The sequence below is a fragment of the Amyelois transitella genome, chromosome Z (genome assembly GCF_032362555.1).
Source record: "Amyelois transitella isolate CPQ chromosome Z, ilAmyTran1.1, whole genome shotgun sequence".
NCBI classification, from domain to species: Eukaryota; Metazoa; Arthropoda; class Insecta; order Lepidoptera; family Pyralidae; genus Amyelois; species Amyelois transitella.
In genome coordinates, this window is record NC_083535.1 from 7,077,101 (window position 1) to 7,101,060 (window position 23,960).

General features: G+C 36.0%; 2 protein-coding genes across 2 annotated transcripts; one reads left to right on the forward strand and one right to left on the reverse strand.

Moving 5' to 3' along the window:
* Positions 1-1,130: 1,130 nt before the first annotated feature.
* On the forward strand, positions 1,131-13,556 carry LOC106134060 (ras-GEF domain-containing family member 1B). Its single transcript, XM_013334016.2, has 12 exons — positions 1,131-1,475; positions 3,652-3,908; positions 4,149-4,268; positions 4,346-4,600; positions 4,768-4,913; positions 5,590-5,734; positions 6,003-6,260; positions 7,214-7,357; positions 7,652-7,731; positions 7,969-8,070; positions 8,738-8,910; positions 9,031-13,556. Exons 2-12 carry the CDS (start codon positions 3,735-3,737, stop codon positions 9,114-9,116), a joined length of 1,683 nt encoding a protein of 560 aa, XP_013189470.2. The 5' UTR covers positions 1,131-1,475; positions 3,652-3,734; the 3' UTR covers positions 9,117-13,556.
* Positions 13,557-13,940: 384 nt separating this feature from the next.
* Positions 13,941-23,544, reverse strand: LOC106133763 (uncharacterized PE-PGRS family protein PE_PGRS54). Its single transcript, XM_060953774.1, has 6 exons — positions 23,404-23,544; positions 23,087-23,254; positions 19,647-19,908; positions 16,162-19,082; positions 15,979-16,006; positions 13,941-15,755 (listed from the first exon to the last, which is right to left on the reverse strand). Exons 1-6 carry the CDS (start codon positions 23,542-23,544, stop codon positions 14,050-14,052), a joined length of 5,226 nt encoding a protein of 1,741 aa, XP_060809757.1. The 3' UTR covers positions 13,941-14,049.
* Between the last annotated feature and the right edge of the window lie 416 nt (positions 23,545-23,960).

Consider the following 23,960-nt stretch of genomic DNA (forward strand, 5'->3'; position numbering starts at 1 on the left):
AATAATTAATCTTAGGAGATAAATAATCAATATTTATCAACTGTTTATAAATATCCTTGGATACCTGCGTTGTTAAATCAGGCAAGTTTAAATTTTAATAGAACCCCGCGCTGTCAAACAACGCTAACATGACGCGTAAGCTTTGACGCCTTGATGAGGGAAATTAAAAAAAATATTTTGCAGTGATGCGCGTATACCTAAACGACAGCAACATACTCACCAAGATTTTCATAAATACCAATGAATTTTGTTTTAATATACATAAGTGCTAAACGTGAAACTTCGCTTCGTCTATTAAGACGCGTGAGTCTTAACTGTGGCTTTAAGTTGGCTACTCCTACATCAGGTTTTCATAATGTACATACACATAAGTAAAATAAAGCGCCAGATTTTGTGCGATTTGGTGCAGCCAGCGCTATGTTGGCAACACTGGCCGTCGCTCATAGGGATGTGAGTAACGAAAAGAACTTTAAAATAAAAATTATACATGTATTACTTGTTGTCGAGAGTCTCATGATTTTCTCTCAACGGCTTTATTCTCAGGCAATAAAATGTAAAATTATTGATCTGAAGTAATTATAATTTGTATATTATTAATATGTATATTTAAAAGACAAAAGTACCCGAAACCGCCGAGCTTGCATGAAGAGAGTTATGAATGTGGATGAAGCGAAGGAAATATGCAGAGATCGTGGCAAGTGGAAAGAGGTAGTCTCTGCCTACCCCTCCGGGAAAGAGGCGTGATTTTATGTATGTATGTATGTATATTTAAACGGCCCCAGCGCCGCGTGCTCTCGACCGACTACTAGTGGTCCGACGACCTGCAAAGACCAGTCTGAGACATGAGATGATAAAAACGGCGAGACCCCATTCGCTTGTTAATCTTGTTATTAGATTTAAACTTACTGCTTAATTGCATATTTCTGCTGCATTTTCTAACGAATAAAGTTTGAATGTTGGCCGAAAAATAGTGCATCCAAAATTAAGTTGTGCATCTAATACTTTATTCTGCAGATATAAGTGCGCTGCAAAAGTAAACGAAAGAATATCATAATAGTTAACGCGAATAAGCAATATAGCAAAAAGCATGTGGTTAACTGAGAGTGCGCTTAATAAGTGCGTTTCGTTGAAATACTCATCTCTACTGCTACACTCACACTCACATCACACGTCAGTAGCGGCATCTTGAGGAAATATTTAGCGGGTGGTAAGCGTGTGAAGGGTGCACGTCCAACAAAAAACATTGAATTCTGAATTCAGCTTGCTTGCTTCGTAATCTGTGGCTGGTTTGGTTCTCTGTTGCTCGCCTCTGCCTGTGCGATAGATGCCAAGCGAGCGTAGTAATTTTATTTTCAAAACGTAGTTTATTGTAAAAATTTAATATAAATTTCTGTGATCTTCTATAGAAAAAAATATTTTAATCGCAAATTGATACACGAATTAAGTGCATTGATTTTTGTTATCAGGTTGATTGGGTAAGATACATTTTTTATACATTATTCTAATAAAACAAACAACTTTCACCAACCGTACCTGTTTGCCTTTTCCAACAGGACTCTATGAGAAAAGTAAAAGTTTATTTTATAAATTTATTTACAAATAAAACTGAATATATCCACCTAAATTTTATAGGATTAAAACGAATTTAGGCGTAATAAAATGGATAGATCGCAGTACCATTGCAAGCAAGTAACTTATTCATCACTATATGTGATGAATAAGTTATCTGCATGCGATGGTTCTTGAGCTTATAAAATTGTAAAATTCATCAAAAGGATGCATTTAAAAAAAAGGACTTACCCCTATCGTAAATAATACAGAAATTTTCACCAGCCTTCTTCCTGTAGATGTTTATCCCGGTGAGATTCTCACTTTTTTTAATTGCCCCTTTTTACCTGTGATAAATAATAATAAATTAGATTTGAGATCTACATATATAGAGTAAATGAAATAATGACAACAGAATATAAAGCCCTTCTGGTGAGTAGGCGAACAATACTGGAGGAAATTCTGCTGCCTGTATATCTTCTAATTCCAATGGTTGATTTGTTTGCGCGAAGTACCATTACCCTTTCAGAGAGGTTGTCCATTTTAAAGTGTGTTTTGTTCTATTCTTTGAAGTGAATCTGTGTTCATTTTGAAGAACATTCTGTTGTGTTCTTTGAAAGAGACGCAAGCCTAAGGGTGTTAAGTGCTTAGGTAGTTTGTAGCTTGTAAATTTTTGACTTACAGTAGATATAACTAATATATTTTAATTATATGTATGTGATACATATGTAACTCAAATTTAATTTATTAAATGTAATATGATAATAACAATTTTATACATAGTAGCTATTAGTGGTTTAATTGTGTTTTAAATTACATGAAAATCCACAAAAAAGTATAAGAAGTATGTTTTTTAGTCCATGCACTTAAAAAACTATATTTTATACCACTGTCAAACAGTTCTACTCACATGTAGTAATTATCATATCCTTTGAAGTGGGAACATGATTTTGAGTGAAAATATGGGAATAATAATTAGCAGTTGCAAAAAAAAAGAATGCAAGAACAAATATTTGATAGTGTACTCATTGACAAATTATTGATTCACTGACCTATGCATGGAATGACCACTGTATGTTGAGATTTGAAATTCGGCATTTGGGTTCCTCTCTTAGAGCACCCCTAGACCACATAAGGATGTAGTCCAGAAGTGATTGTTTGCTTTACATGGGCAATGCCATTGGTGTACTGTAATCAAACTATATAATACATGCAAAAGGTTGTAAGGATCTATGAATGTGTGAGTGTTTGTTACTCTTTCACATAAAATCATCTAAATAGTTTTTATGAAACCTTGGATTATATATATTAGCATAATAATATAAAAAAATAATTATAAATTTTAGAAATTGAAGATGAAGTCGCGGGCATCAAAAGTTTATTTAAAAAAAAGGATATCTTTTTAGTTGATCATTTAAGAAATCTTTTTTCTCTTATCTCTACATACCTACTAAGAAAATATAGAATGAGTATAAATATTCGAACAGGATGGGATCTTTTCTTAGGTGTTTGTATGAATAAATTTATCAATCAAGGGTTTTTCCTTGGCTAAGTCATATAAGATTTATATTATTATTTTTTATATATAAAATATATAAATTATTATATTTTTGCACAAGATAATGCAAGGTGTTTTATTGTGTTCATTAATACTGCTGAAAATAAAACATTGTTATAAAGACTTATTTTTTATAAAAGCTGGCTGGCTAACTGGGTTATTAGCCAAACTAGGCAAGTTACATCTACTTTTCTCTTTGTGGTAAGCAAATAATAAAGTTCATGAATTTAAATGAAGTCTCCACTTAACCTTCCTCCAAGAAAGTGGCATATTTTATGTATTTCGGTAACCTACATAAAAAGCATGCTTTGACATAATCTATGAATTAATAAAAAATACATACATACATCGATATCCCTTCCGTAGTAGACAGAGCCAACAGTCTTTAAAAGACTGAAAGGCCCGTTTTCCTATGAGGCTTTATAATAGAATTGAGATTTAAATGGCAGAAAAGGTTGTTAAAAAAGGAAAAAATAATTTTATTTAATAACCAGTTCTCCATTTAATGTTATCATAATTTAAAAATAAGATTGATATTGTTTCAGTATATCCGATGGGTTCCTTGACATAAATGTTCCAGTGAAGCTTCATAGGAAGCTATTAGGGTTAATTGCCATCAAGGAATTGAATGGCTATGTATTATTACGCAAGTAAATTGAATGAAGCCTCATGTAGCGGTTGCAGTATGAAGGTGCCCCCGGCACCGTCCGAGCCAGCGCCCGCGCCCCCGCCGCCCACAGACCACGCTCCACTTCCTCCCGACTCTGCAATCTTACATGGAACTGGATTATCTTATTATGATGTAAGTTTATTTTCACAAAATTAAAAGGATGGATATGGTTGTGTGGATAATATACTTAACTGTATGTTATTTAAAGTTAATTATAATCTATATAGTACAACAAAATAAATCGAAATTTAAAAATAAACTCATTTTCGTTTCGTCAATCTCCAGACATGCTCTGCATATTATGATAAGATTCAAATGTATGTGCTAAGATATGAATATAATGTTATTAAAATATTTCTTAATAATTTTTAGAATGACGATTACTACTCAATGGTTCGAGGCAATAAGTTCATAACAGAAACATCATGTAAACACATTGTTGTGAATGGCGGCATCAATTTTATGTCAACTCAAAAAGTAGAAACACCACAGGTAATTTTATTGACTTAAATAAATTACTACTATTTAGTGAAATCTATATGTTCTACTTATTTCGTATGATTTTGCAGCTGTCCACTATGTTGGCACCTGGTAATAAAGCAGTGGTTGGGCTCAACTATGCTCATTGTCCCTCAGAAAAGGACATTGAGTATAAAGATGGTCAAATAATCAGCGCTACACTTGAAACTTTAGTGGATATGCTCCGTCCGGGAGCAAGCAAGTCGTTTACATTTACTTTTTTACTGTGCTCGCGGCTCTTTGTCAAGCCTCACGAATTGCTCAATAAATTGTGCAAAAGATACTTTAAAACTTATGACAAAATAGTGAGTATACTTTTTGTTTAGATGCTATTTATTACTCAACATTTGTGAATTATTTTAGTTCTGATAGCTATATATGAATTATATCTTAGGAAGTGTTCTAGATTAGATTATTAGATTTGCTAATTTTGAATACGTAATAATGTGTATAAAATTAATATAATTTTCAGGGAAAAGTTGAAGTAAAGGATATGATTGAAAAGGAGCTAAATGATATGGTGTGCTTGGTGCGTGTGCTTAACCAGTGGACCAGTATGTTCCCTTATGATTTTCGCGATGATAGAGTAATGGCGCTTGTAAGGAGCATAACTCAAAGGTAAGCAGGGCTATATAAAACATTTTATATTACTAGAGAACTACCACAACCAGTTCATATAAACTTCTACTGGCCGACACACAGTCTATTCTTTTTGTATTTTATTTTATTCAGTCACTCGCATGATGGCCGCGCGTTGGCACTAACCAAGTAAGTTTTTTATTGGCACCATTGTCGAAAACCGTAATCATTCTTAGATCTTTGTTTAAACGCCGGTAATGATTTTCTAATTGCAATATTTACGCAGTGCCTTAAGCTTTCCATAAGTCATGCTTCTGTGACTATGACACTTTCTATTCTCCTCTTATTTTAATCGCGAGTTACTGGTGCAACAAAAGTTACGAAAGGCATTATTACAGTTTGAATCATGAGAAATATCAAAGAGCCTTCTTATACATTCATATAATCACGTATGTAATCCCTTGCGGGGTAGATAGAGCCTGCAGTCGTGAAAAGATTTAAAGGCCTCATTACTGTACGGCTTAATGATAGAAGTGACGGGTTGCTAGCCCATCGTCTACAAGAAGAATCCCAAGTTTATTAGATTTGCCTTTAATCGCATTTACGCCATCCAGGGCAAACCAGTGGTAGGTCCACACTTTTAAATGTCTTACAGAGTCAAAGTGTTACATTTGAGGTACCATCATGATACATTTTGCCTATTTTAAAACAACAGATGTGCAGCAGAACATATGGGTTCAGTACGCGTGGAAGTATCGACGATGTTAGAGAAACTCTTGGATAAGTTGACTGCTTTGGAACAGTACGAGGAGTCGCTGGTAGATTTACCACAAGTTACCTCGGTAGATTCTTTACCACAGGTACATATGCAATTACATTTTAGAAGGTGTACATATGTATGAATACTTTTAATCACCTCAGCCTACTTTCACCGCCAAGGGAAACCTTGGCCATCTTTTCTTTGGTCCCAATAAAATATGATATGATTGATTTCGTAGTCGTTTCGTGGCTAAAATATGAGTCAATTTTATCCGTGGCTTCGATACCTTTCCAGAAATAAAGGTCTTCTTATCTATTTGTAATTTAATTGAGTTAATGTAGATAAAACCCAACGCACACAATTTTCAGGGCGACATATTAACGCTGGGTCTGACGCCAGTGGAGTTAGCCAACCAACTGACCTCAGTTGAACTCCGGCGACTCTCATTCGTGGGCCCCGAAGAATTTGTGCAGACCTTTGCACCCGCCCAGCCTCCGCAGTCCACCTCCTGCGGGAAGTCTGCCATCAACCTGCATCATGTGGAAACTAAGTCCACGAGGAATCTGGAGGCTTATGCGGACTGGTTCAACAGACTTAGCTATTTAGTGGCTACTGATATTTTGAAGGTAAGATATACATAAAAATTGTGCCCCTGTCCCAGAGGGGATCTATCTATATCTACATACAACATCTTTCCACTTTCCACGATCCCTGCATACTGCTTTCGCGAACAAGGTAACAACTAAAAACTATTCTTAATAATAAGTCACACGTCTTATATACGTGAGTCACCCTCCCTGACTCAGATTAATGAATACTCTATTCAGTTTTTAGGCAAGGAATTCTGAAAAAGGAATGCATTTTTAAGACACACCATGTTAGATTTTACTAATTGTTTATAGCACCTAACAATGACGTCAAACGCATTGCGTGTCGTTACACTCTTAATAAAACTCAAATCAGTGCATAATTTGATGCGACACTAATTTGATGCGCACATTTAAATTTCATAATATTAACCTTTAACATAAGTACTCGTAATATCTTACATGTTCATCTATTATTTAGCTTACATTAAGCGGACGTGCTCTTATATTTCTATCTTTCTAAATCAACTCGTTATCCTTCGAGGAGCCCCATATGATAATTACTTTTGGAGTGAAACCAATGCATAGTATTTATTCATTATACTGTCCTGTTTGCGTCTTCACCTCTCTGAAGAAGACCCCGGGGTGCACCTATTACCACGATCCTAGATGGGTAAGTCCGGATCTTACCCATATTGGATCATGATAACAAATTTAGATGTATGAGTGAGTGTATAACCGTAAAAGCATCAATTAGCTATACATATAACTAATGTATCAGAAACGAGTAATAAGTATCTACATCACGCATTGAATTTGATCATATTCATCGCGCTTTTCTATTCTGACATTTAAACCGTTCAACTATCGATGCTCACTATTTACATTTATTTACATTTTGATTTTATTTATATTTATTTAAATGATATATACATTTGGAATGTTAAGTATAAAAAATGCGAAGAGTTAGCCAGTATATTTATTTTTAACAGTCCGCAAAGAGCAAATACCGAGCGCGCGTGATCGAGCAGTGGGTGATGACGGCGCGCGAATGCTTCAACCTGGGCAACTTCAACTCGCTGATGGCGATCATTAGCGCGCTCAACATGGCCGCCGTCACCAGGCTGAAGAAAACGGTAACTTTTATAAAGGCATTTATCAAAAAACTAGTTTTTGAGTTTCGTTACAAAGAAGAAAAAATATTTAAAATATTTTCTCTTTATATTAATTAACCTTTTTTTTTTTTAAATCTTGTCAAAATTTTGTCTGTGCCTTAACACGAACCATAAGCCACAGACGTTCCTATGTTCCATTACAGATCGTTTGAATACTTTTCACTAGGAAATAACATGTAAATCAACTACAACGCTTTTTTTATAATGTCTAAAGGGAAAAGTTTTAGTCCATAATGAAGTATTATTATATCGCAGTGGAGTCGCACGTCTGCCGTTTGTGGGCAGCAGCTGAGGCAGCTGGAGTTGTGTGTGGAGCCCAGTGGGAACCATGCAAGGTGAGTATATAAATAGTTCATGAGATTCACAATTTATTATAGTATACACTAAACCGACTGCCAATTAGGGAAATCTAAATCATGATGGTTACGCGAAACCGCGTATATATTAGTCGCTTTCACGACATTTTAATTTCTGATGTACTAGGAATTTCTTTTCTCACAAACGTTTTCTTCATTTAAATCCTCTTGTGGGTAAGTATGTTGGACAATTAGCACCAATTATTTCTGTGTCAGGTATCGCGCAGCGTTGGCCGCGGCGCCGACGGAGACCGCAGTTCCACTGTTGTCGGTCACGTGCCGGGATTTACATTTCGCCAACCAGGGATCCCCCTCCAAGTAATAATTGTTAATTTATTATAATATTATCACCAACTTTTATAGTTCTTAAGGTATGGTTACCAATACACGTTACACGTAAGTTAAGCATACCAGAACAATTTCAATTGGTGTAATTCATAAATACTAGCTGTTGCACGTCAATTAGTTCGCCGTAAAAGATCACAAAAAAGCGGAGTTAAGGGGAGGGAGTGAGAAATGGTAGTAGAACAGTCTTCATACAAAAATCATTCTTTTTAATTTTCTGGAAAGAGAGAGTAAGTAACACAACTCCTTTTCTGTACACACTGTTTGCAAAATGTCATGAAGATTGTTTAAATGTGAAAGAAACTTTTATAGATATAAAATTAGTATGTAGGTATGTATACTATATAAGAGTAACATTCATAGTACGGATCTATTATTGCAGTGCCGTGTGGTTCCCGGTACCAATCCAAAAACGATAGGACCACTCCATCTCTTTCCCATGGATGTCGTATAAGGCGACTGAAGGATAGGCATATTTGGGATTCTTTTTAGGCGATGAGCTAGCAACCTGTCACTATTTGAATCTCAATTCTTTCTTAAAGCCAAATAGCTGAACGTGGCCTATCAGTATTCACAAGACTGTTGGCTCTGTCTACCCCGCAAGGGATATAGACGTGATTATATGTTTCTATTATTGCAGACTGGCCGGCAACCGCGTGAACTTCGAGAAGTGTTCGCTGCTAGCCCGCCATGTGAGCTCTCAGCTAGCGTCGCGGCGGCTGACATCAGACGACGCTCCCGCGAGCCCCCCGCCGCCCCCCCTCGCACCCGTCTGGAGGTTCCTCAACGACCGACCGGCCCTCACTGACACTGGTGAGTCACTTGGTTGTATGAGAAGTGTACCGTTACTAGTTCGCCATATAAGCTCTCGGCTAGCTAGCTATCTAGGTATCTTGTTTACGATTTATATTTATTAAATATTGAATGTTTCAGCATTGGAACTCACGTCGTTCGAGCGCGAGCCCCCTGTTGACCATTTGGAGAAAGAAAGATTGAAACGTCTACGCGGAGCTACTTAAAAGGTGAACCAGATTTATGATTTTAACATTTTACATACCAGTTTTCTTTTGGAAATAAGAAATTGAAATTGTATTTTATGTTTGCGACTTGATTGTTGTTAAAACAGCAATCAAGATTATAGTATAGTTTGATGTTTGTAACAACAAATGAACAATCTGAATTATTTAAATCCTGAACAAGTATAAGTCAATAGATTCATTGATAGAATGTCAAATTGACGCTAACTTGGCGTTTCAATATTTAATAATATTATATTAAATAATACCGTCGTTGCAGCTGTTTGATTATAAAAGTACATTATTTACTTTCGACTACTTATTTTCAAATGCCCATAGATAAAATATGAGCACAAATGAATTATAACTAAATTAAAACATGTCGTTTAAAATACTTGATGTTTGTTCAATCTATGGAATTTGCTATTGAGGTTAAGTATTTGACATATAAATTTAAAGTTTTATCAAAAAGATTTATAGTGGACGTAATTAGAGCCCTTCAAAATCTTAGTTCCTTAATCTTCAGTATTTTTAAACAGTGTTTTACTAGCCATTTTAATGAATCTCGTACTTAATCGTTCTGATGTTTGATCTCATTTAAAATTGATGTTATATTTCGGATATTTTATATATTGTGTTCGTGTGTGGTCTGGGTGTAAATGCGAGGAACAGATATATGTAAATAAATCTAAACTCTCTCATATAACTAATTGGAATCCTTCGTGTGTGTTATTGGAACTACTTGGTTTAGTGTCTCTTGTTAATAAGAATTTAAATATTTTTGCCATAATTTTTCAAAGGATAATCTATATAATTTAGGAATAACTATTAAAAATAGTTAAATAAACAATATAATGTTATGTTTAAGTAAGGAACGGGGAGACTCCCATTTTAAGCAACTTTCGTCGTATATTTACTATCGTGCCATGCTCCTTGTGTTCGGTCAGTTTCTTATGTTAAGAACTACTGATACAATAGAAATGGGATCGCTTTATTTTTATTTTATAGAATAATTCAAAATCAGTGCTAGTCTATTATGGAATTCTGTCTATCTTCAGTTCAGATCGTATGCAATATGCGTATTATCGTAATAATAATAGTTCCTCAAAAAGCACCCAGTGATGGATGTGTACAGTTTTTGTATAAATTCACATCCCATATGACTGCCCAGCCCACAAAAGCAATCTGTACTTATCTAGCATAGCTATAATAGTAATACAAAAAATCCTTATGCGATAAATGCAGCGTTTTAAATGGAATAATGTATTTCCCTTGACAAGAGGCTACATATTTTTCATCGTTTTTACTTTAAGTCGTAAAAATAGTATTAAATTAATTGGTAATTATTAAATAAGATTTTATTTTAAGTGACCACTCATAAAGCAGCATCTGTCATTTATATCAGATACTTCACTGTGTATTTATATCGTAGATTAGAATTATTATTGAAATAATTGTATTTTAAATTAAAATATATTTTTTGGTAGTATAAAAATTAAAAATGATACCCATGATAGCTGTGTACAAACCTTCGTTGCCATGTTTAGGTTTATTATTTCGAAATATGTTAGCAATCGTTTATTTATGTTAAATTGTTATTATTTTTAAATATTTCGTGTTATTTTGTGCTAGATGTATCTACTTAATTTAGCCCTAATTTATATTGAAGGGATTTGCAAGTGCAATTCTCAGTTCGATAGGTTCATTGACTCTTGGTGTAACGATTTTAAGCATGGATCAATCTCTATCCGATTAGCCCCATAAAAAAAAGAATAAAGCATAGCAACCTCGCTATAATAACCTAAAATATATTGGTACCACTAATTTAAATTTTCATTTTATATATGAACAATAATGAAAGATACTGCTATTAAATGATGGAAGGCATTGGACCATTGAAATCGGGTAAAATTCTCATTCCGAATTCTATGTGTAGGATCTATATGAAGCGTATATAGACTAAACATATTGCCAAGGGCGCTTTAGCAATTATAGCGAATTTTAGATTTATTTTTAAACTTATTTGATTAAGCGAACTGATTCTCTAAAAGCTGAAGGCTAATGCAACACCTACCAATTTCCTCCTCGCTAACTGCGTAACAAGCGCTCATATAAAAACAACCGACACATTCAGAAACTTGTGTTTGATTTACAATTAAATCGTAAATTGGCAATTATCAATGCTGCTTGTATAACAAGTGACAAACACCATCACATCATGAGTTATGAGATAATTTGGGACCTGTGGGACACCTAGATGAACCACCTAGGTGTTCCACGCTTAGCTTTTAGTACACCTGGTCGTCGAAACTTAAAAAACCTTTTTAAAATTATTTTCTTAAGAAAATAGAAATGCCAAAGTGAGGGGCAGCCGTGCTTTTTTATAGTGGCATTTTTATCACTTGCTCGCCTTTAACATCATTCATAGATGATACATGCTTTATTCTTATTTGCAAGGTATTTGAAAAAAAAACGTAGATTCAGACACCATAGATCTGGGACTCTTAACGAAAGTTCTAATTGAGCTATTGTTCATTTCCGATTTGATAAAATCATTCTTCATCGTTCACATTTGATCCGACGTCATGCAGCTGAACGCTTGTTACTATTGGCACTGGTAATCGTTACGGATACATTATGATTTAATGTAATTGAACTAGAATTTAAACCAAACATAGTGTCGGGTTTCTATGTTTTATTAATTGTAATGAGCGCTGCCCTCTACCCAAATCAACATTAGAGAATAGTTTTCCTGGACCTTTTAGGTTGCCTGGACTTTTGGCTTAAATATTATTTTAACAGTCTTTAATTTGTTAATATGAATAAATATCAACTGTACCTTATTACCCAATACATTCCTTTCAAATCAGACTGAAGTTTTTAATATTAGCTTGGAATATATAAATATAAGTAATATAGTAATGTTATGACGTGTTGGAAATATCAATCAGTATTAAATTATGTATACCTAATATTCGATAATACTCAAATATTACTGAATCCGAATACCTGTAATTCAACGATAGGTATAGTGTTTATTTATGTTGATATTATGTGTATTGTAATAATTATAAAATTCAGATACTTAAAATATTGAAACCTGTGATTTTTGTCTTAGTGTCCCAAACATTCCAATTGTTTACTTACTTTTATTGTCGTAATATTGTTACTTTTTCAAACATATGACTGAATTTACTATAAATAAAATACTCAAAGTTGACAAAAACCAACAAAATTTTATGTATTATAATTTATATTAAAATAGATTGTAAATGGTATACAAAAGTTTCAAGTTAATAGAATATTTACTTGTTACTGTCATGAAATCATATATACGTCGTCCTATCTAAGGAACCTAATTGTAAGACCAGATGAACCGTCATATTTTATAATAACTGTTTTAATTTATCAAAGTTCATTTATGTCTTTCAGTCACCTTATTCCCACCGATTCCGTTTTTCGGTGACTTTGAATAAACTAGGTTTTGTATTTATGTTATATAAAATATTAATATATTTTAATTCAAACACGTTTCAACAGTAACATACGTAAAATTTCTTACATGTCACCTTGCTTATTCGGACAATGCATAAAGAATGCACAATGAATAAAATTTTTTAATGTAGTAAGAGATTGATTTTGATTTGTTGGAGAAGAAATTTGGTTTTAGTCACCAGTGCTAATTTAATATTATCTATATGAAATGCAAATAAAAATCGTTGTGGGACAAATCGATTTTAAATCATTTAATCTAGGCACTATAAATAATTATTTAGAGGTTATATTTTAAGAGCTCAAATATTTTAAATAAATCTGCGCAGATATTACCAATATTTTTTTTTATTTCAGTATCATCTTTTGCACATTTTAAAATAATATGCTAGTATTAGAAAAAAATCAAACCATTATTAGGTATGAGAGCCATAATATTGTTTTTCATGCATTGTACTTTTTATATCGCCTTCTGGTAAAATAAGCGTTTCAGTAGAACTCAAGTCCTTAATTGCATGATTTTCAATCGTTGCCGATGTGGTTTTATTTGTTCGTCACTAAATGCAGTTACAAAGGTACTAAAAGGACCATCTAAACGAAGTACTCTGGTTATTAAATCCTATTTGATAGCATTTTTGATTAGGTATTTCTGTGTAAGCAAAACATTTACCATAAATTATACTTAACTCGCTTCCATCCTTAATATTCAGTTTAATTACTTCGTTGGACATATATAATTTACAACTGAATGGATGATTTAAGCAGGTGGTGACATTAACAAATGTGTGCGTTACTAGTAAAAGTTTAAATATTTATTAAGAGTGTGGTATATTGTGAATTGTTCATAATATACAAGTGTTCATTTAATTATTCTAAGAATATGTGTACTTTCAATAAATTTATTTGATGTTCTTTACTGTCGATATGATGTTTTTATTGTATATCTAAACAATATATATATACCTAATCAAATCCAATAAAATGTATGAATCATCTTATTGTATTTTTATTTGACTGAAACGACATTAAGACCTAGGGTAATAGTTATGAGCCGCAATATTGATATAATTGCTTTTGGTTGCAGCAAGATAAGGGCTTTTGCCCGCATTGCCATAGGAAATTTCAGAATTTGTGACATAAATTTTTGCATCAATTATATAGGTACATCTCTTTTATTCTCATCAAGTCTTTTGTGGATATTACTGGTGAGTTGAATAAAAATTTCAATAGGGTATTTATTTACTTATAATTTGTAAATCATATTTCTCATTACATATACATAATTATCAGTAGCTTAACTATAACTTATTTTATAATTACTGAACACGTTATAACTTGGTTTAACATAAAACTGAGTCAGCGCTCTTAACGTTTCCTTTTTATTCCATTCTTTTCTTTAAAATTATATCAATACTAAACTAGGTTAAATTAATTAAAATAACTATTAGCACCTCATTGGTGTTCCATCTGGGTTAGTTGGAATCTTTGGTCTACATATTTTTTTCTTTCCTTCTGCGCTACTTACCATGGTGCATGTAAAAGTAAAATATCCACAGGAAGAAGATTTAGTATAATAAGTATGAGAGTACTGTTTCCTAATATTGTTTTCGCTGTCTAGATCACGTGCTACTGATTTAGAAACGGAAACATAGCGATTATCATCCGCCCGTGGGTTGTAAAGAGACCTCAAGTCCTTTGGGTGGATATTATTTCTTCCGTAGCGTTCCGGATAAGCATATTTCACTTTTCCCGTTCCTGGTGTTAATGTCACGGTCTGTGCTTGCGATGGGGAGTGTTTTGTTCCAACTACGTAAGTCTTTTCTTTAGAAGACACTGACTTAACACTTCCTGTAAAACCCAGTGGTATAATATAACCGCCCATACCGGGCACGCGTTCACCAGGCTGGTAAACTCTACTTTCGTCAGGGCGTTCAGATTTTATTTGAGTAATTTTGGCATCTTGATTTTTCAATGATCCGATTAAAATATGTTGTGTGCTACCACCAGTAGTTTGCCTAACTTCTAAACCTTTTCTTGATGAACTAAGCTGTCTCTGTGACTGGTGTGTACTTTCAGTCTCTCTACCGTAATTATCGTAATTTGTATATTCGTTTTGAATGTTGTCTGCTCCTTCGGCAACTTCTTCTACATCATATTCGTCTGTTGGAGTGTCATCTACATTGTAATCGTAATCGCCACCATTATTATTATTACTATAGGATGGTGAGAATGCGCGTCTGTTACTGGGTAACGGGAGTACATTGGTCATATTAATTTCTTCAGTAGGCCTATGATGATCATAGTGAGTGTGATCATTGTAATTTACATTTGTATCTTGAACCGAATTTTCCTCATTTTTATCTAATTCTTCAATTACTGTAGATGTTTCAAGTGGGAAATCTGTACTAGGTGAGTCTTCATTCTCTAAATTGATGTTGATATTTGTATTATTTTGATCAAATACATCAATCTTGTCAAATGTGGTAAAATTTGAAAAAACCGCGTCTTTATCGAGACTTGAACCAGCTTGTGCCGCGCCGTTATATGTTATTCCATACTTGAACGTTCCACGTAGTTGTGACTGAGATGTACCCATACGACCACTAGACTGCGCTGACGCCGTGCCTCCTCCTTCGAATGGAGCTTTCATTATTTCGTGCGCTTTATCTCCCTCCTTATAAGGAGTAAATCCGATCTGAGCTTGAGATGAAGTACTTCCTGGTCCACGAGCCTGAGCGTCGGCTACACCACCTTTGACACTTCCTTGCACTTGTGTGTTAGATGAATGCATAATTCCACCACTTTGTGATTCAGTCTGAATAGAGCCAGTTTCTGATCCCAATTTTACAGCTGCTTGGGACTTATTTTTTCTTCCCCTACCTTCAGCATTACTGGAAGCTCCTTTTTTACTTCCCGAGACTTGACTCTCTGCACCTTTATTGTCATCACTAATTGATGCTTGTGCGTTAAATGACCCACTATCTGTATATGTACCTTGAACATTCGTTTGTGCATGACCTTTTTCGTTTCCACCTTGAGATGAAGCTGACGCCGTAGTTCCATTGGAACCTTGATAAACTGATGCTAAAGCTTGGGAATCGTCGTTCTCTTCTATTATAGAATTTGGATCCATGACATTTTGTGGTTCACCTAAAATTAAAAATTATAGAACTCGTCAATTTTACATTTTGTACTGAATTGCGGAAAAAGGTGTAAAATGTCGCATAAAATATTCAACCTTCGAATACTATTATTACCTCTCTACAGATTTTCTAATTTAAGACAAAAAATGTTTATAATTAAATGTCCTAATTAAATCAGTCATCTACATTTAATGAGTTGTTTTTATGCAAATAAATATGGCATTACTTACCTATATAACCTGGTCTTTGTTCAGTACCCTGTAACAACAGAAATATTATCAAAATTGACATTATTATGACTAAATCATTTCCATTTTGAACACTTGCAACATTTTATGTAAAAAGGGTAATCTGTTAAAAATAATAATAAGCTAATATCATCAATCAGTAATAACACATCTGAAAATATTTACCGGCGGACTTATATATCCATTGATTTGTTGGCCTTGCCCAGTTCCACTTTGATCCAACGTATACCCAGGACCCTGCTGATTATTTCCACCGCCACTTTGATAAGAATTTTGTGAAGCGGTATTAAGAGGAGGATGAAGCCCATCTTCAGTTTGTCCATAAGTATTACTAGGTCCACTGGAGCCATACGTAGAAACTGGACCTTTTTGGCCGTTCATACCATGACCATATGTTTGAGGTCCTTCGGACCCATATGTTCCTCCGGGACTTTGTTTACCAGAATCAACCATACCATAAGAGTAATCTGGACCATGTTGACCATATCCATTCTGTCCATAAGCATGTTTTTGTCCTTGTGCTGCTGCACCTTGTGGGCCATTCCCTTGACTATAAATATCACCCGGACTAGGCTGCCCTGTACCACCCAGAGTGTAATTAGGAGTTTGACCATTTGGCAGTTGCGACCCTGACCCTGTGTAAGGTTGAGAATCACCGCCTGTTTGCCCATAGATTCCCATTTGATTTGGGCTACGTGGTGGTTCGTAATTATAGTCTGTATGTGGTGGGCCATTACTACCGCCTCTGTTTATTGTTTGTTGTCCACCATTGGGCTGCCCGTATGTTCCATCTGGACCAACTCCACCAGATTGATATGGAGTTTGTGAAGTATCTGTTTGTCCATATTCACGAGGTGTTTGTTGCTGATCTCTTCCACCAGTGCCATAAGTATAATTAGGAACATGTTGACTTCCTTGGCCATATGTATGGCTAGTTTGTTGTCCAGTACTGCTAGGAGATTGCGGGCCAGATTGTCCATATATTCCATCAGCGTTCGATTGGCTGTTTCCTCCAGGTCCGTAATTGTAATTACTTTGTTGATCATAAGGACCACCTGATTGCGCGTTTGAATTTGGGTGGTTGTTTCCCCCAGAACCATAATTGTACGGATGTTCAGTACCGCCAGAAGACGGCCGCCCTCTTTCCTGCCCATACCAATTTGGATGGGGAGTACCGCCAGTACCGTAATTGTAAAGAGGACCTTGTTGGCCTGGGCTTTGTGGATTTACTCCCTGCAAATACGTTCCACCAGAACTTGGTGGCGTAGTAACACCACTACCATAATTATAACCAGGATGACTACCACTTCCAGTACCATACCTAGGTGGCTGACCAGTGCCTCCAGCTAGCTGCGGAATGCCACCTGTCTGGCCGTAACTACCGTCAAGAGTCTGTTTGTTGTCACCCAAATTTGATCCGAAGGACCCTTGATTTGGGTTTACAACACAACAATAATAAAGTAGTCCATCCGCCCCTCTTATGGGCCCATTTCCACTTGGAACCAGCGAAGTGTCGTACGGAGGTAAACCTGCAATTCCATTCTGACCTACTGGAACCTGACCATGTCCAGTTTGACTTGGTATCACCATACTCCCGACTCCAACTTGATTTGGAATGCCATTACCGCCAATTACTCCTTGGTTTGGTATACTTTGACTACCAATTCCGCCGTGTCCCGGTATTCTCTGGCCCCCATTGCCTTGAGCAGGTATTCCTTGGCTTCCAATTGCGCCTTGGTTTGGTATACTTTGACTACCGATTCCTCCATGGACTGGAATGCCCTGGCTCCCCATGCCACCTTGTCCCGGTATTCTCTGGCCCCCATTAACCCCTTGATTAGGTATTCCACGACCTCCAGTACTATCCTGTCCAGGAATTCCTATACCCCCAATTCCGCCTTGGTTTGGTATGCCCTGGCTACCAATCCCTCCTTGCCCTGGTATAACTTGCCCAACAATCGGGCCCTGTCCCGGTGTGCCTTGCCCACCAATCCCGCCTTGTCCTGGTATATCGTGTCCACCCATTCCGCCATGTCCTGGTATTCCTTGCCCAACAATTCCGCCTTGACCTGGTCGGAGGATTATTCCGCCTTGCCCGGGTATCCCTTGTCCGTTTATTCCGCCTTGCCCTGGTAAACCTTGACCGTTAATTCCGCCTTGCCCTGGTAAACCTTGACCGTTAATTCCCCCTTGCCCTGGTAAACCTTGACCGTTTATTCCCCCTTGCACTGGTAAACCTTGGCCGTTAATTCTCTCTTGCCCTGGTAAACCTTGACCGTTTATTCCCCCTTGCACTGGTAAACCTTGCCCGTTAATCCCCCCTTGCCGTGGTAAACCTTGATTGTTAATTCCCCCTTGCCCTGGTAAACCTTGACTGTTAATTCCCCCTTGCCGTGGTAAACCTTGGCCGTTAATTCCCCCTTGCCCTGGTAAACCTTGGCCGTTAATTCCTCCTCGCCCTGGTAAACCTTGGCCGTTAATTTCCCCTTGCCCTGGTAAACCTTGACCGTAAATTCCCCCTTGCCCTGGTAAACCTTGGCCGTGAATTCTCCCATGCCCTGGTATACCTTGACCGTTAAGTCCACCTTGCCCTGGTAAACCTTGGCCGTGGATTCTCCCTTGCCCAGGTAAACCTTGACCGTCAATTCCCCCTGGCCCTGGTAAACCTTGGCCGTAAATTCCCCCTTGCCCTGGTGAACCTTGACCGTTAAGTCCACCTTGCCCTGGTATACCTTGGCCGTTAATTACGCCTTGTCCTGGTATGCCCTGGCTACCAATACCACTTTGCCCTGGTATTCTGTTACCATCAAACCCGCCATTTTGTGGTATTCCATGATTTTCTCCGTATCCTGGTACTTTTGGGGCATTAATGCCGTTTTGGCCAAATGTTTCTTGTAGAGCCACCCCTCCCTGACTGGGTATTCGTGGGCCTCCATTTCTTCCCCCTAGAATTCCATTACCGTCGTGGCTTTGCTCTGGACGTCGTAAATTTGAAGCTTCCATATCGCTACGACCACCATAACACTCATCACAGCTTGGGTCATATATCGTTTGACTTTGTGCTTGGCCCATCCCACTATTCCCACCTTAAACAATAAATATAAATTAATATGTATGTACGAGACGAATCACAAAGTAAGTTTGAGCGAGACTTGCATTAACTAACTCTACGATACAAAATTTTATAATCACTACATAAATAGATATACATTGAAGACACAGGCCAATAAGCAAAATATTTATCAATCATGATCTGACTGGGGATCGAACGATGCATAATATCAATTAAATTCGTAGGTAATTTCTATCACTAATACTAACTATATTAACATCGCTCACAAGTTTATAATATATACTTATCTATCTTATATAGTATAAGTGATACGCCCCGGCTTAGCAGTATGGTTTGCATTCATAAATATAAACTTTCCTCGGAAAACCCTCTTTCCAACATTTCAAACAGGAAAATATACTATTTACAACTTTTCTAATTGCCGCATACACACAGACAGAAAAAAAGGAGGATTTACTTTAAAATATGTAGTAAAGTTATTATTATGTAATGCTGAAGTAATATCTACCTTTTTTGAATTGAAAAAAGCCATCTTAGGAAAATTATTATGTATGTATAAATTCTAAGAACCACTTACTGACGCTGGCCCTAGAAGAATCGGCTGCGGAGTGTGCCTCAGCTTTGCCTTCATCTTTCCCGTTTCCTCCGTCTATTGCTAAATATTGTGACTGTGTCTGGCCCCTGTATCGACCTCTATAGTTGTATCCTGTTTGTCTCCTTTCTCGGTACAAACTTGAGAAAGATCCAGTGTATCGGGCTAGACGAGTAGGGTCATCCGTTAACACGTTCACGTTTTTGCAGTATACCTTTGAGATTTCACTAATCCCAAACGGTGTAAGCTGTTGGAAAACAATCATAAGATTATTTTTCTATAATATAATGAGCAAATAGGTATCTATTTCTTTTTTTTTTTTTTTTTTTAATCTTTATTTAAATTAAGGACTTTTGTCTTAAAGACATGTCAGTCCCATTGTAACAAATCTTAAATTTAACACAAGGTGCTAATAGAATCGTAAATTACATTACATACCTACAGGTTTGATACTTGTGTGGATTATTATCAAAAGTCCAATAACCCACACAAGCACAAGGAAGCATCAGAAGCAGGTTTGCTCAGAATACATTGTATGCTACCTACATCAAGCCTATTAATCTTAAATTTATCTATAAAAAGATTTTTGTATGACATTTTGTCAACTCAATAATATTTACCTGTGCTAAAAACTAACAGTTTTATCTGAATGGTACATAGGGTGTGGTGTATATAGAGCTGTGATTTAACACAGAGATAAGTAAGTCAGGAGCAGTCAGGCATTCGAGAGCTTCGATGGTCGAATCAGTAAGGTGCCCACTTATAATGCGTGATGCGCAGAAAGGCACAGGTACGAATTCCACCATGGCTATGTACCAATGACGATTTTTGAAAATTATGCACATTAGTTTGAATACTAACCGATGCTCTTACGGTGAGGGAAAACTTCTAGAAGGAACGTGCACAATAAGGAAACTGGATGTGTGACCATGATTGATCCTATACGGGTTAGGTTTATCTACAAATGTAAATACCTGACTTACCCATTTCAGGGTCCATAGTCAAAGGCATACCCAGGGCATCTCTCCAGAGTGGTGAGGATGCAACCGGGACGAAAAGCCAGGAAGAAGAATAATGAGTGAGTCAGGTTTTTACATGAAGCGAGTCCTGTCTAATCTCCACAACATCTGTAAGATGACTTTATCAATATTGGATGCCAGAGTGTGCTGGTTTCACGATGATTATCTTCGAGTAATTAGAAATCAAACTAATAGTCAGATAGGGAGACAGTATTTTGGAGTAGCATTTGCGGATTATTATGTTTATATACTGCTCGTGTGGCGGTCATTGAGTCGCCATGGCAAAAGTATATAATTAACCCAGTGGAGATATGGTACATTTATTAAATAATTAATTAAGAAGCGTTATTTTTATCAGTTAATTTTAATATTATCTTTGTTAACCTACGCCTTTTTTGAGATCATAAATGTAACTAATGTTGGACAAATTTAATACCTTAACCCAATTAAATCTATTGTTTATTCTATTAACGATAAAGTATTGTGCAATAAAATAGGCCAAGGAAATATGCTCGCTCAACCTTGACAGAAGAAGTTATCACCTAAATTACTACGATAAGTAAAAAAATCTGGCTGCAGCTTTAGATGTGTGCCAAAGGTTAATAGCAATCAGTGTTTATTATAAGGAAGATGAATGATTTATATCAGCTGTCCGTTAGTCTTAAATTTAAAACGGTTTTTATCTTTGTAACTGAAGTAACGGAATTAATCTTTATTTTGAAATTTTCATCGCCACGCTCACGCGACACACTACAATTAGTCTGACCGTAGTCTTATGTCTCATAAAATTAATGAGAAGACTGGAAATGTTCCTATTTTGCTGTTATCACTGCTTGTTCTACATATTTAACCCTAAGTTATAATTCAAAATTGTAACGGATCAATAAATCTTCTCCTTATTGGTCTGAACAAATTAAATAGTATGTAGTAGAATCTTTAAGAAAGACATGTTTTTGGGACCATTTCAAATGATAGAAATTCGTGTTTTGACATGGGCAGACATTACACTACAGAATTGCTCTATTTCGAAATTTCTATATCGTATTTTAAAAAAATACATTATTTAGTAGTAAAGAAATGGATGGTATATATATACTAATATTATAAAGCTGAAGAGTTTGTTTTGTTTGTTTGTTTAAACGCGCTAATCTCAGAAACTACTGGACCGATTTGAATAATTCTTTCACTGTTAGATAGTCTATTTATCGAGGAAGGCTATAGGCTACATTTTATCCCGGATTTCCTACGGGAAACATCAACAATGCAGGTGAAAGTTGAATGAGTCGGCCATCTGCGAGCTTTCCACGCGAACGCTGCGCAAACCAGCAAAGATATAGTAAAACAATGTACTAAAGATGTGAAGTACTCATTTTTTGCCACAAAAAAGTCCGCGAGAGCATATATCTATCTCTTAAGGTTTACTTACAATAACCACTTTTATGTTCATTTTATAAGATTATTTTTTCATTATAAACATAAGTTATTTTGAAACCAATTTTCTTTAATTCAGTATTAATCCTTATCCGAATAAATATGTTTATTACTTTCGACTTTTCATGTAGACTAAAATTGCCATTTACAGTATATAAATCAGACGAATAGGTTTTGAGATACGAGTATAGTCGTTATAAGCAATTTCGGTCGCGGGTAATGATATGGGCCAAGTCGTCGCCAAGTCGCATAACAATTAGCAGCTATAATTGAAAGAGGATGTTTGCAAAAATAAATATGATGCCCAAAATAACTATTCCACGCGGACGAAGTCGCGGGCACAGCTAGTTATTCATAATTCCCAATAAGCGTTATGAAATGTTCATTTAATCTGCAAAAATCTTAATAAGTAATTAATTTACACTTTTAATAAGAGGCCACAGGGTAACTGATTTTGGCTTATTTTTGACACGAAGGTTGCGGGTGTGTATGTCTACATTCTTAGCATTTTATGAAATTGATTTACGGAGTTAATTAATTTATATCCAATTTCTCCTCCACTCAAAATTAATTTAACATTTAGTTTTTATGGAATTAGATCAAAATTTGTCCACAACAGATCAAAGATAGCCCTAATAGAGCCCTATTGGTAAAGATTTAATACTATCGCTAATAACTTCGCATAGCAACACAAGGTAGAGGTGAAGACATTATTATATTCGCACAGCTGAAATTTTAATAAAAAAATATCTACATTTCTCCGTTAAAATAACCCATGGTTATTATTTCTACTCCTCTTTTTTATTCAGTTCCCGACGATTTCAACGAATAATTTAAATTTTACACCGAATTTTTGTAAAAATAATAATTTGTAAAATTATTATTAATACGTATATGATAAAATAGGTAAAATTAACCATTGTGGAGCTCTATTTTAAAATTAATAGTCATTTAAAAATAAAACGTGACACTTACTGATATAACTTTTCGGTGTGGGGCAATTGGTTTCAAATCACTCAAACCGCAGACTTGAGATGGTCGACTTAGTGGCTTTAACTCATTAGTTAATTGTCTATCGCTTTCCACGTCCAATAACCATGTTACGCATGTATTGGACTGCAGATTTTTACAGACGACGTAAAGCTGAAAAATTATGTTCATATTGTATCTTATTGTATCTATAAACCATGCAAACTTTTTCTCTTCCTCTATACAAATAGGAACGCATTCACACAGAACACAACTGGTAAAAAAATTACTTAAGTTGGGCATGTGTAAGTGTTTATTGTTACCTGATCGGTCGGACCGGGTGGCAAGTTATTCGGTGAGGAATGTGCACGGTGCACGAGAGCAAACAATATGTAGAGAAGCGGAAGCCGGGCTCGGCGCTGGTGGCCGGAGCCGGTCGCGGGAAGCGATGTGTCGCGACGCATGCCGACGGGGTGGTGCGCGGCGGCACTCTGCCACGCAGCCGATGTCGCAAGCGCACTGCCCGCCATCTGACCCGCGCTCGCCACTCGCAACCCAAGATGAACCCGCATTAGATATAAGTTCACCCACCCAATTTCGGCGATAGCAAACAAATTCGCTAGTTTCAAATCGACCACGAGGAAGTGGGTTCCTTAGGTGATTTAAGGCTTATGTAGACGCGATTTGAATTTGAGTTTTCTTAAACAACTTTATCCTGTGAATATATATACTATTTTTAACCCCGTATAAAAAATCGCTGCTGTGAAATTTGCAATCCTTGCTGTGAAATTCGCAATACTCAAGAGGCGCAAGTCCGCACCGAAACTAGGTCAGTTCATTGATTATAATTTACGTACCGTCTTAGATAATTATTTTATTC

Bases quoted from the DNA above. Each gene is read 5' to 3' on its own strand.
- LOC106133763 (XM_060953774.1), bottom strand. From the start codon at position 23,544: ATGCGTCGCGACACATCGCTTCCCGCGACCGGCTCCGGCCACCAGCGC. The intron at 23,255-23,403 runs GTAACAATAAAC...ATAATTTTTCAG, and splicing joins CACCCGGTCCGACCGATCAG to CTTTACGTCGTCTGTAAAAA. The intron at 19,083-19,646 runs GTAAGTGGTTCT...TTATTGTTTAAG, and splicing joins TTCTTCTAGGGCCAGCGTCA to GTGGGAATAGTGGGATGGGC.
- LOC106134060 (XM_013334016.2), top strand. From the start codon at position 3,735: ATGGCTATGTATTATTACGCAAGTAAATTGAATGAAGCCTCATGTAGC. The intron at 3,909-4,148 runs GTAAGTTTATTT...AATAATTTTTAG, and splicing joins CTGGATTATCTTATTATGAT to AATGACGATTACTACTCAAT. The intron at 6,261-7,213 runs GTAAGATATACA...TATTTTTAACAG, and splicing joins TGGCTACTGATATTTTGAAG to TCCGCAAAGAGCAAATACCG.